The 14,452-nt window shown below is 30.6% G+C and overlaps 1 protein-coding gene across 2 annotated transcripts in view; it reads right to left on the bottom strand.

Moving 5' to 3' along the window:
- The window catches only part of LOC145306220 (uncharacterized), a 68,083-nt gene that overhangs the window by 48,250 nt on the left and 5,381 nt on the right, over nt 1-14,452 (bottom strand). For both annotated transcript variants that reach the window (XM_080148247.1, XM_080148248.1), the window contains exons 3-6: nt 3,790-3,866; nt 2,678-2,721; nt 936-965; nt 469-561 (exon numbers count right to left, since the gene is read on the bottom strand). In XM_080148247.1, coding sequence (XP_080004373.1) covers nt 469-561; nt 936-965; nt 2,678-2,721; nt 3,790-3,866 — 244 coding nt within the window. The remainder of the gene's footprint in view (nt 1-468; nt 562-935; nt 966-2,677; nt 2,722-3,789; nt 3,867-14,452) is intronic.

The following is a 14,452-nucleotide window of genomic DNA, read 5'->3' as shown; positions in this document are numbered from 1 at the left end:
CGGTTCTCGTCCATACGAAAAAAACAATGTCTAGCATCGAATAATATCCAGCTTTCTATGAATACAAAAATGTACAATCATGAGATTAAAACCAGTTTTTTTAGCCCCGAGGTGCCGAATTGTACCTTCTATATCCGCGGAAAGCTGTTTATAATTCTATGCGAGAAATAACTATTCTAAAATTTTTATGATGAAAAAGAATCTTTGAACTCAAATTGACCAATAATTCAAAAAGTTTCTCATTTTTTTGGAAGATCTAATTTATATTTAATATTAAAGTTAAACAAAAACACACCAGTAAAAGAAAAGAATTAAATAAAAAAACGGTTTGTTGTAATAGAATGTCATTTAATAAAACAAAATTTTGCATAAATGAATATTTAAAACCCAAGGTAGTAAATGATCGAGCGTTAGCTCATCATTTAATATCGTCATATTTTGATTTATTAAATAACTCATTGTACTTACATTGATGTTCATTGACTTTAGATCATCAATAAGGTTCTTGAGTACTGACGTTTTTTCTTCATACAATTGTTTTAATAACTTGGTTTCAATATTCTGAAAGGACAAAAATGATTTAAAACTTTTAATAGTAATTTTTTGATTTTGAATGATTGATTATGGAGATTTAAACGCCAGTCTGTATAATATACATATAATATAAATTGTAATTGGTTTATTTCCCTGCGGATTACAGAAAACTGACGCACGGCGCGCTGCCAAATCCTATTTTCTCTCCTCAAAGCCGTTTTTTTTTCTTTTCTTTCTTAAAACCCTCTTTATCAATCCTTACTTTATTAAATCTAATATATTATCTAAATTATCTTATCTTTTCTCAAATAATTTTCATATAGTTGATCTCTATTTTTATAATATTCATTTAATTTAGTGTGTTTTTAGTTATATAAAATATTTTTTTTACATTGTTTTACCTCTGAATTGTTAGTTTTAGTTTGGCATCCCTGAAAAGACAAAAAATAGTTATTCATCGTCTCGTATCAAAGACAGCTATCCGCGGATAGCAAAATGAGGAATTATTGGATCAATACCGTTTTTTTTAGCCCATAGGGGCCGTAGGTCCGGGCTAACAAAACTGTTATTAATCTTATGATTTTTTATTTTAATATTCGCAGAAAATTGTCTATAATTCGTTACAATACATGATTTTTTAGAATTGCTAAAAACCGGGTTTAATCCAGAGGATACTTATTGGTTTTGAAGCCGTACTGGAATAAATATGATGATAAGTCTGCCATTTTTGTTTTGTCTTTCCTTAAATTTCAATCTTAATATCTTTGTAAAAGCGAAGCTTTTCTATAATTAGGGTCGGTCCGTCCGCCGTCCGTCCGGAACGGATAGCTTTTTTTTGTTAATTTAGGCAAGTTATAATTGTTCGGCGTTATCCTCTTAGAATTTTTTTTTCAATTTTGAAAATTTGAGTACATCCCTACCCCCCCCCCCCCCCCCCCGAGAGCGAACAACTATTTTAGGTTAGGTTAGGTTATGGGATAGTGGGCCGAGCGCTGCGGCTAGGCAGACAAGGGGGCCGAGCGCTGCGGCTAGGCAGGCAAGGGGGCCGAGCATGCGTCTAGGCAGGCTAGGGAGCCGAGCGCTGCCGCCAAAGTTCATAGTTCGCTGTCGGGGGAAGGGGGGGGGGGTATGAGTACTCAAATTTTCAAAATTGAAATAAATTTCTATGAGGATATTACCAATTGTTCTATCGATTTCAAATTTTGCATGGTGATTTCTATAGTAGTAAGGTACGATTTAGAAAGCATAGCAACTCTATAATCGTTACCAGAATGTACGTACGTCCATTTCAAACATGTTGATTTTCAACTTAAAATCATATTTTTATTTGTAATTATTTTCATTGATCTGATTATTGAAATACTGATTCCTAGAACAACAAAGTACAATGTTATAAGAGAAGCATCTCTATAATCAACTCCTAAAAATGTAAGTATGTCCTTAAAAACTCTTCTGTATTTCAGCAGTTTTTCAATAATTTTACTTAAAATTTAGTTTGGACTTTTATACATTTATATTCTGATTATTCAGTTCTGACACTCTACAGACTACAGAGATAAGACTATGGAAAATAAACTATCAACCCTAACGCCCCTGTTTAACTATCAGTCTACATGTTGTTGTACTTTTATATGTGATATTTTTGTATTTAGAAATCATCTTTAAAAGATGTAAATATTAATTTCTAATAAACTATTAATTTAAAAGGATCTGTGTTTGAAATTTTAGCTAAGCGTTTAATTATCCTATTATATAAAGTAATAAGCTTTTTTGTCTGTACTACACCGATACGGTTCTTCTTTACTGTGAAGCTTTTTACAGGTCCAGGAAATATTTTTAAATATTTTGGGAGAGGTATCTTAACACTCCCTAGAGAAATAACCACTAAAAAAATGCCCACCCCCCTAAAAACACATTTTTTTCCTTTTAAAAACTAAAATTGAAAGTAAATGGTCGACTTTCAATAACCCCCATTCCCCAAAGTGTCTCTAGAGGCCTCTAGGGGCGTAGCCGCTAGTTATGTTAAACAATGATTAAGTTATAAAATAAAGTAGACCTCATGAAAATTAAATATTAAGGAAATTTTTTGTAAATTTCAATTAAATATAATAATAATTTTATCACCTGGGAAAATCTAATTTACCTGACAAGCTAAAAGAAAACCCTCCAATTTGAACAAATCTGCCTCTAAAAATTAAATCCTGGTTATCGTAATGAATTACAAGTGGTTCCACCCCTAGAATCTAAGGGGTTTTGTGTTTAAGTGGAGAAAAAGCATAGAATAGCCTAAAACCAACCGCAATATTTTGATTTAAAAATAAAGTAAACTAAATCTATCCCAAGATTTATAGGCATTCATTTGATCGATAATCCTTCCTCTCTCTCAATAATTGTCAAGAAATTCAATTCAATACAATATATCATATACAAACTTTTTTTCCCCTGTAAATATATGTATATAAGACGATTTTTTAATTTTGTTCAAAGTAGATTTTTTACAATAAATAGTATAAAGCCTATAGATAAAAGCTGTAATGTAAAATAGTTTGTTGGATCATGAATGTTTGTGTGTGTATATGTACTGTAAATAGCTGGACTAATTTAATAATAATTTTCAGTCAAGTTTACTGTAGGTCCACTACTATTTTGACATTGATTAGGGGAAACCCTATCACAATTAGGTCACAAAAGAAAAAAAATCTCCTACTCCTAATTCCATAAAAAGAAGGATGACAACATCCATAAGTGGCGATGCACAAGAAATTATGCAATAGACAAACAGATTAAGTGAGTTATAGAGCAGTTGTTTAGTTGTCATAAAAAAGAAAATAAAGAGAGAATATGCCAAAAAAAAAACATTTAAAAAATCGTGAAGCCCTAGAAATAAGAGCTGGATCTTTATATCATTTTAGTGGTGAACCAGATCGGGGTGAGCCAACTTTTCACCAATGAGAGCACAACATTTTATGAATGCCGCGCTGTGATTGGCTGAAATTCGGCTCACCACTAAAATGATTTAAAGATCCAGCTAAGGTTTATTTCTTTTCAAGCATGACTGATAGACAGACGGACAAAGCAATGTATAGACTAGATGCGCATTTCTCAGACGAATCTTCATTAACATTTTTAGCTTTCTATCTTCAACATCAAACAAGGAAATCACATTTCCCTCATAGCGTTACTGAGTGACTGTCGACCAGTGAATTATATAGTATCATAGCTACTAAAAACATTATAAATTGATGTATAGTATACCTGTTAAAATATTTTTTGAGGATATCTTTTTAATTAAATCTCGTATTTCCTCTGTGCCGCTGTTATTCATGTTGAAGCTAAAAAACAAACAAATAACAGTTTTTATAATGTTTCATTAGAAAAGTTTTAAAATTGAATCTTTATAAAAAAAAATAATTTAAGTTTTTCCATTTTCCATTTTCTAAACCCGCGGCATTAGCGCAAATGATAGCATGCCAGCATAATGTAGGGGAGGTGACGAGTTTGAGTCTGGTCCACAAAGCGTCATACTAGACACGTTAAAATGATACCTACTGCTTCTATATCTAGCACCTGTCACTATTATTGAGAGTAGGGGGAATGCCATTGTCCCTAAACAGGCGTAACCCCTTACATTGCACAGTTAGGATTTCAAGACAAAGATTGTGCAATCAAAGGCAATGATAGTTTTAGTTTATAGTATTTTTCAAAACATACTCAAAATCTTAAACGATGGGTGATTTCGTAGAGAAATGTTACTGTTTTCAACATTTTCAAAATACTAAAATAACCCTAAAAATATACAAATTCCCCGATATATTCAAACGACCGGAAATTGAGACTTCACACCTTTGTTAACATTTTCATACGGATAGAAGGGGTCAACTTATGCTAGATTTGGGATGTATTTGTAAGATACTACATATGTTCACATATCTTTACGGTCAAACATTGTCAGAAAATCATAAAAATTCCGGAAAATATTATCATACGAAGAAGGTTTATGGCCTCACTAGAATTTTATGACTTGGAATAATAAAGGTTTGGTGAATACATTTTTTTTCTATCATCACGCAATCTCGTAGCAAGATAGTTAATCTTAGTTCTTATTGCTAATTTCGCTTGTTTTTTTATTTTCATTTTGGCAGCATTTCATGCTTAATAAACCAACCAATCAAAATTAAAGAAAAAAAGTCTCCAAAGTTGTTATTTGCAACTCTAAATGTGTTAATGTTCGTTTTAGAGCTTTGCTTTTATGTATGTTGTCATCCTTGTCAAATAACATATTACAGAGTAGCTTTGTAACTAAAAATTCAAAAAATCAAAATGTTTAAAAAGGAGTAGCTTGGCTTTCGCTCTGAATGTAACTAAACAAGTATGATAACACCCTTAAAAGCAAAGCTCAGTGAATATAAAGTCAGACAAACAAATATAGAGTTAACAGCGCATTTAATATTAAAAATCATGTTGAACAAATTTTATTATAAATCTAACCAAAAAATAATAAACATTCAAATTCTCAGAGACTCAGTCATACTTACAATTAATATAAACCGCTTTCTAGGATATAGAATGTACAATTATAAGAATGCTTAAATTAAATGAAATAATCAAAATTATCATGCATTTTAAATTTGTTTTGCTTTTATGGATTTTGACAATTTGTGTATTGTAACTTATAAAAAAATTGCTCATTTGTAAACATCATATTCATGACCAACTTCCTATCATAAAGGGGAGGGGGAGGACTATATACTGTTAAAGTTTAATAAATGTATGTCTAAGCTAAGCGAGGTTTTTCTATAATTTGTGTTGGTTCTTGAGACTTGACGCGTCGGTCTGTGCATCATTAATTTAATGTATAGATATTGTATAGATTTAGAAAGCGTTGCAACTATATAATACTTACTTATAATTTTGATTATACTTATACATTTATGCTTATGTTAATGTTTGATTGTACTACCATTTCGCTTTTATGGATGTTGTGATCCTTGTTGATATAATTAAACCTTAAAAATATCCCTCACCCCCCCCCCCCTTCATATTTATATTTGACTTACAACTTTGGATGGAAGAAAATAATACCCTTTAGGATTTAACTTTCACTTGACCTATACTGAACTCCCCCCCCCCCCCATCTCTTTTAGCAAAAGTTGACCGATGATCATTCATCATATATCATACATCATAATAGGGGGAGGGGAGGGATCTTTTACTTACAACGAGACTTAAATAAATATAAGAAGAGTATAAGTATTTAGAAAAAAATAACATCCTATTATATAAAGAAGTTGGAGTTTTTTGTCTTAAGCTTTAGATTTCAATAACTGCTAAACAGATTGGGTTCTCTATTCTAGGTAAGCTTCACATAATTTTTGTGATGGTTTTATGCTGTTATATTTTCATATTTAAGGTTTACGATGGTTTTAAGCTATTCTTTAGTTCTTTTTTTGCCCCTTCGAATAAAGAGCCTCTAGATGCTAGGGGCGTAGCTGCTAGTATACATATAATAGGATACTAGTTCAGATATTTTTTAAGCTACTGACCCAAAAAAAACAAAAATAACAACACAGCACAAATTTTGCCGTTGAATGTGTGCGTCTGTTTTGATCTAGCTGAACTTTACAGGTTAGCTTCTAATAGGTAAAACCCTCTCAATATTTTTTAACATTCTTACATAAAGATCATAACAGAAATTCTTTACTGTCCCCAGGGAGGAGGGTGTATTAGACTGTAAATTAAATTGGTACCCAAAGTTTTAAAATTACTTTATTTTATTGGTTGGCGCAAAACTTTGGGTACTTTTATTGTATTTTCATTGGTTGGTTTAAGACTATCAGTGTCCACACTTTTCAACCAATAATCTTAATCTACATATGGGGTAATTTTGTTTATCATTACTGGGGATGTACCAGGGGCATCCAAGCTTATTTTTTTTTTTGGGGGGGGGGAGGGTAAATATTTTTTTTAATGGGAGGTTATTTTTAACATATGGTTTTGTTTTCAATTCTAAATATACTACAAACTACGCTTGAAGTTAACCAGTATTTCTTGTAAAAAAAAGTAACAGGATGTCTTTATAGCTTATTGTTTCTTTGGATCGATATGATTTTAACCCTATTTTATGGGGGGGGGGGGGTTGAAAATGTATGAAATCTGAGTACTAAGCTTATTGAACTAGCAGAGTCACGGAGAGGGTGGACATTGGACTGTAAATTATATTAGCTTAAAAACTTTGGGTATAAAATGTATTTATCAACTCTGTGATCGTTGCTTAAAGATTATGTGACAATTTAAAACACAATAAAGCTAAGTGTCCAGACATTTTAAACTTAAATTGTAATCTAATGAGGGGTATTTTTGTTTATCATCAAAGTTCCCTTCCTGGGCCCAGCTGAGTAAACAACTGCAACATGCAACATGAGTATTTTATAATATAGCTCTATCAATATCCAGGGAGGGAGGGGACAATGGGCTGTTCATCTCACTAATCATATATTCGTTGGCTTTACAAATTTGGGGACTTTTATTAAGTTTTGAATTTTGATTGGTTTGTTCATTAAGTTGGGTGTCCAACGTTTCAACCACTATAGTAGTAAAAAAAAGGGTAAATTTGTGTATTAATATTAGCGATGTACATCAATTTATCGGCCATTGTCTTATCAATTTAGATCTCTGATCAATATCCTTGTCAACATGCAATTTTATTGGTTTATATAGACTACAAGAAGAGATAAATTTAGGTTGCAATATCCCCTCACATTTGTTGGTCGGGATGGAAGGGAAGGGGTAAAGAAGAGGAATGGGGGAGATATAAATTTTAGCCCGCCGAATAGTTCACTTTTTAATAGAACAGGAAAATCTGATGTAATGTCTAAGTAATTATAAATCCATCACAATTTTAGAGAAGCTATGCTCATATGTCTGTAAATAAGTAAAATATAAGTTGGGGGGGGGGGGGGGGCAAGGGTGAGAATTAGTTTAGATTTATACAGATAAGAATATATGTACATAATTTTAGAGAAGCTATGCTCATATGTCTGCAAATAAGTAAAATATAAGTTGGGGGGGGGGGGGGGGCAAGGGTGAGAATTAGTTTAGATTTATACAGATAAGAATATATGTACATAATATTAGAGAAGCTATGCTCATATGTCTGCAAATAAGTAAAATATAAGTTGGGGGGGGGGGGGGGGGGACAAGAGTGATAAATATGCTTAATGTTAATATTTCATTGTCTTTTAGGCCGGCTAGATGAACCTTTAGAATACAATTACACAACTTAGGGAGGTGGTTTCAACCCTTTTTTCATACTAAGTAAGAAACCGAAGGGCTTATTCATTTAGGCTTATGCTAAAAGTCAAGTCAAATTGATTTTTAGAATTTTTCTAGTTCTTTATTTTAATTAAATTATCATTTTTTTATTGTTTTATAATTCGTAATTCGCATGTCTAATAAAAATATTCCTTTAAATATTAAATTTACCAATATTCGTGGGCTTGGATTTTTTTCAAAAGGAAAATTAAACTTATCTAAGGTTCCTTTTAAGATTAAAGAATTAACGTGTTCAGCTAATTATGTTCCTAGCATTTTTGTTTGTCTTGAAACAAAATTAAAAAGCTCTCATCGTGAAATAAAACTTCCCAAGGGATGTGTATACGGTGGGGAAACAAGCGGAAATGAACCAAAAGCGGGTATTTTTGTGTACCATGACAATGTATTTAAAATTTTGGAGACAAGGACAATAATTTCCACGCATTGCATGTATTTGAAATACAAAATTGGAGACAGTATATTTCATTTAATTCCTACATATTTACCATCTTGTTCAACTTTAGAGCTAAAAGATATGTTAAATAGAATTGCTACATTTATAAAAGATCATAATCTGACAGCATTCACCTTTTTTGGGGATTTAATTATTGATTTTAACAACCCTGGACATTTTTACAGGGCTAAGCTTTTGCATGATTTCTTAGTTAGACACAATATGATTAATTTAGCCAATAAACTTTCTGTCAATCCAATCTTTACCTGGCGCGGTTCAGGGCAAAGATTTAACTCTAAAAGCAATATTGACTATTTCTTTTGTAATTTTGACTACATTAATCATATAGAATTTAGATTTAATAGTTTTTCTGATCATAAAACTGTCACAGTTGCCAAAAAAGTAAATTTAAATACAAAAATCCAACATGGAAACCGTTTTTGTTTAAAGATAAAAATTTTCTAGATATTATGAAAACAGAAACAGAATGGTTTCTAAAAAAGAACTCAGATGACAAAAATATAAATTTGGCAAATGTTTCAGTGGATGATTTATCCTTTCTAAACGCAAAAAATCAATATACAGGAACCATGTTCAACCTTATTCAACATTTAAAGCAAAAACATGATGTATTTTACTCAAAATTGAGACACAAAGAGTTTCAGAAAACAAAAGATTTTGATTCACAAATTAATATGTTATATAATAAGATTGAAACTTATCCTGATAAAGATTCTTTGCAAAGCATTCAGGACATTATTCAGACGCAGCAAGAATATTTTAAGAATTTGGTTAGTTCAAGGGCAGAAATATATTATATGAGATATCTTCTGCTAGATGGTAAACCAAATTATCTTACATATCAAAATATGAAACCAAAGAAAAAGAACAGTTACAATTTACTAATAGACAATGAAATGACTGATTGTCCTGAAAAAATTGTAAATAAACTAGGCAAAATTCATGCTGCATCTGTCTGTCCTGATGATATTCCTAAAGCTGATTTAAACGGACTTTTAGAAACTTTTAATTTAAAGATGGATGATATTTTTCCTAAAATACAAAATGCTATTTCTCCATATAGTAGTACAAAGGAGTTTCTAAAAGTCATAAAATCTCTTAAAGATCGTAGTAGCCCTGGACCAACATCACAGCCAAAAAGTTTATTTATGTTTCTTTTTCAAAATGTCCCTAAGTTTGCAACTAATGCATTTAATCAAATGTACGACATGGATTTAGATAATTCAGATTTTTCATTTATTAAGATCAAAAATGTTTGTTTTCTTCCAAAAAAAGATTTAGATTTATCAAATCCGGATAATTTAAGGCCAATTTATTTATCTGAAAACAGCCAAAAAATTTTGGACAAAGCATTAAACAATAAAATTGCTCCTTTCATGAGTAAAATTGTACACTCTGATCAATTTGGCTTTATTAAGAAACGGCACATGGCTACTGCTACAATATCTATCACTGCTATAATGAACTATATAAAGTCTAAAGAAATAGATTCCCAATTAGTTTTCTTTGATTTAAAAAAAGCATATGATCAAACGTTATACGAAGTATCTGATAAGATACTAAACCACATTTTTTCACCACAATTTGCCAAAGTTTGGGCATCTATTTCTAATGGAGGCAAATTTAGGGTGGTTGTAAATAATCATATATCAAAACAATATGAAATTAAGTTGGGATTTCCACAGGGTGCCCCTAGTAGTGCAAATAAATTTGTTATTTATAATCACTTATTTTATTCTTGCTTAAACAGTAAGTTAATGTCACACTTAATGTTAAAGATCAAAAAACACAATTTGCCAGCCATATTTTTTGCCGATGACGGCTTTAAAGCTTTAACTCTAAAAACTGAAAAAGATGTGACTTCTTTATCTGATTTACTAAAAAAACTAAAGTCAACAGTAAATATAGAAATTAACTTCAAAAAAACAAAAATTTTAACATATGGCAACTGTCCAGTAAATTTAAGTTCTTTGGGAACACCCTGTAATATTGTTAAACATTTAGGAGTTTACTTGTCTTTTGATTTTGCAACTTCTCTAAATTTAACATATAAAGAATTATTGAATAAACTTAATAATCGTTCTAAAAATATGCATTTTAACCATGGAACAAATATTTTTAAGAGAAGAAATCTGTGCCTTTCATTCATGAATTCCTGTGCTTTGCACATATATAGAATTTACTCACCAAATAATGTGATATGCAAAAAAATATGGAAAAGTACTTCTAAATTTCTTTGGTCAAATGGATCAAGTCACAGATACAAAGTAGCTAAAAAGAGAATTGAATCAGAGTTTCACGATGGCAGTTTAAATATGCTTTTACCAGAACAGCAAAGTTTTTCTATTTGGATAACAAGCTTTTTTAATATCCTCAAACATGCCAACGAATACCCTAATTCAAATTTAGCTATAATTCTAAAACAAAAGCATGTACCTATTTCTTCTATTCTTAAGAACTTTGGCTCTAATATGTTGAAAAAATACAGTAATAAATTTATGTCTTTATACCCACCTCAGGGGAAAACAATGTTTAAAAAATCTAAAATTTTTCTAGAAGAGTTAGAAAAAAATCCAAAGACATTTTTGCAATCGCCCATTACTTCATCCTATTGGTCTAAAGACATTAAATTTAGCAGTAGAGAAAGTTTAATCCTTGATAGATGTAATTGAAAGACTATTACTTCTATATTAAAAAGTATAACAATTCAGCAAAAATATCTTTATATCCCTGTTATTAAAGAAAATTTGATAGAAAATTTAGCCAATCACCAGGAAATTTATGCAAAACTAAAAGAGGTGGTTATAAACATTTCAAATGAGTTTGAGTTTAGTTCCTTACAATGTTTATCTGTGCATAAGAATAAAAATGCAGAAAAACCTCTTTTTTATCTTACATATGAGACACCATCAATTTTTTCGCTTTTTTTCAAACAAATGCATAAGAAAAAAATTGCTAGTATTCATCCTTCAATAGAAACTAGAAAGGTAGATAAAAAATGGTTCCCAGATATTGAAAGTTTTCAAAATAGTTTTAAGATTGTTCTTGATCTACCTATAACTTTATATTATAAAGGATTCCTTTTTGAACAATACATACGCACACTGGTAAGTTGTACAAAATTATTCAAATGGAATCTAATAGATAGTGATATTTGTACTAAATGTTATGTAAAAAATGATTCAGATCATGCAATTTTTGTCTGCAAATTCCCGAAATACTTCGCCCATTGTCTTGCTATTTTTCTAGATGAAATTTATTTCCAAGGTTGCCCTGAGTTCATTTTCCTTAAAGAAAATTTCTTTCTTTTTAACATCTATTATGAATGCTTTAAAGGTGACGATTTTGCTCAAATTTCGATGCTCATTTTAGCAGCTAAAGACAGGGCGCTAAAAATTAGTAAAGAACCTTGTCTATCAAGATAGAATGAAAACAATTATTTTTCTCAAACATTGCTTTTAGCTCAATTCTGTTCAAAATTATTAGATAAAGGTGGTATATCAACATATCTCATTGAAAAATTTATTAATTTTGTTTTGAAATATAAAGACAACACAAAATATTTTAGTATTTGATTTTTAAACTGTCTCCAAATATAACTAGATAATTTTTTTACAATATATTATAATATCGCTTGTTATTATCAATTTATGTGCTATTTTATAAACTGTATATGTTAATAATCCAAGACTATGTGATTTAATTATGTATAGTTTGTTCTTAAAGGAATAAATTATTAAATAAGAAGAAAGTCGATACTATCCCAAAAAAGGACCACTGCACTGTTAAGGACATTTGATAATTAATGACACAAGTACTCAAAGTTTTATTAATAAGTTTTTTTACTCGTAGGTTAAAAAAATTGAATTGTGATTGGTAGGGTCTGAACTTGTAGTGCCCAATCTTTTTAACCAATGTTTTATATTGTATAGATTTTTATTTATAATTTTTGGTGATGTACATCAATGCAAAGTCCATTTTCTAATCCCCTCAGATTCCTGGGTATGAATCATAGATTATTTGTGTGTGTGTCCATTCCATTTTAGAGGCGCTACTACAACGGAAATATTATTACTTGGATGCTGCATCATATTTTCATGTATTCTGATAAAGTGAAACTCATAGCTGGCTAAAATAACCATACCCCCCACCCCCCAATCTACCCACTCCCCTTCTACTAGATGAACTAATGAACAATAAACGAGTTCTGTGTTAGCAAGCTAAATTAACTACAAATTTTCTTTCTCAGTATATCCATGTATATATTTCATATTATTTCATTGTTTGTCCATTTTTAAAAACCCGGAAGGCAAGTAGGGATTGAATGGACTGTAAAGTGTAAATTATACTGGTACCCAACGTTTTATAATCACGTTTTCTCATTCGTTTGCTTGGACTTATAAATGTATTATTTTTGACAAAATCATACGTCATTTTTTTTGTAAAATTGTTAAATACAGAATACTGTTTAAAGGACATACCTAACCGTAATTGACGGACATACCGACTCTAATCATAGAAAAGCTCTGCTTTATTAAAAGTAAGGTTTCAAGTTCGACCCCTTGCTCAAATCAAAACCTCAGCTTCTTTTCTATTATAAGAGTCGGTCCGTACGTCTGTAACAGTTAGCTCTTTTCGTTATCAGAATGTCCGTATGTCCATTTCAAACATGTTGATTTTCAAGTTTTTCAACATCAAATTTTTATGCATTATAATTATCTGAATGATATGATTTTTGGAATACAGATTCCTAGAACAACAATGTATAATGTTATTCAGTTCTGACACTCTACAGGTGTTAATGTTTGTTTGTCCTACTATTTCAGAGCTTCCCTTTCATGGATGTTGTCATTCTGTTTTTATAACTTTTATAAATGCTCAAATTAAAATTAAAATTTAGAAAGCGTAACAACTCTATAATCGTTACCAGAATGTCCGTACAACTATTTTAAACATTTTATTACTAATTTATTACACTAGCAGCTGCGCTCCAAGCATCTAGGAGCTCTGTATTTAAAGAAGTAAGGAAATTAGTAAAATAGCCTAAAACCTAACTTAAATATATAAATTAAATAGCCTTAAACTATCCAGGAACCTATAAGTAGCTTCCATAAAACAGAGAACTCAATAGGTACAGTAGTTATCGAAATCTTAAGCTACAGACAAAAAAGCTTACTACTTTATATAATAGGATACAAAATGATATTTTATTTTTCTAAAAAATAGCTGTTTTAAGGCATACAAAAATTATTGCATGAGAATACTGAAGGGGTTAGAAAGACAAAAGTATAAGTACAGATTCTATATATAACATATCTCCGCCCATTTCCCTATCCAATTTAAATTTTAGCTAACAAAAAATAGCTATTTGTTCTGAACGGACGGAACGATCCTAATCATAGAAAGCTTCGCTTAAAAAAAAAGCTTATTATATAAGTTTTACAAGCAGAGAATCAATACAAAACAAACAGATTCTATTTTTAAAAAAAGATTAATTTTGCAGATTTGTAATTGATTGCTTTCTACCTATTCCCTAGAAAGGTCCAAGTCATGCTCTAACTAAGGATCTCACTAACCGCTGAACCAATGAACAATAAAGCTTCTTAATTAAAAGTGAAAGTTAAATTTTGTTTCTTTTAACTTTTAAAACTGCTCATATTTAAACATCAAGTTCCTATTGTAAAGATTTATGGGAAGGGGTGTTAATTATATCTACTGCTGTTAAAAACAAAGCTTTTCTATAATTGGGGTTGGTTTCACGTCCGTCCGTCTGTACATCTAGAACTGATAGATTAAGAAATGGAACAACTTTATAATATTAACTTATAATTCTGTTTATACTTTATTCTGATTATTCAGTTCTGACAATCTACAAGTGTTACTGTTTGTTTGTACTACTGATTCGCTTTTATGGATGTTTTCATCCTTGTTGATAAACCCTCTGATTTCCTTTATTTGGCTAAAGTTAAACAGAGTTGCCCCCCCCCCCATATCCAATTGAATATGATTTACTACTATTTTCTGCCAAAATAAAGGTAAAAGGTAAAACATGGACAATAATAGTTATTTCTTTCATTGTATTATAAACGGCTTTCCGCGGATATAGAATGTACAATTATAAGATTAAAACCA

The sequence above is a fragment of the Acartia tonsa genome, chromosome 14 (assembly GCF_053477335.1).
Source record: "Acartia tonsa isolate MP-2025a chromosome 14, ASM5347733v1, whole genome shotgun sequence".
Lineage (NCBI taxonomy): Eukaryota > Metazoa > Arthropoda > Copepoda > Calanoida > Acartiidae > Acartia > Acartia tonsa.
This window is presented reverse-complemented; position numbering and strand designations above follow the sequence as displayed.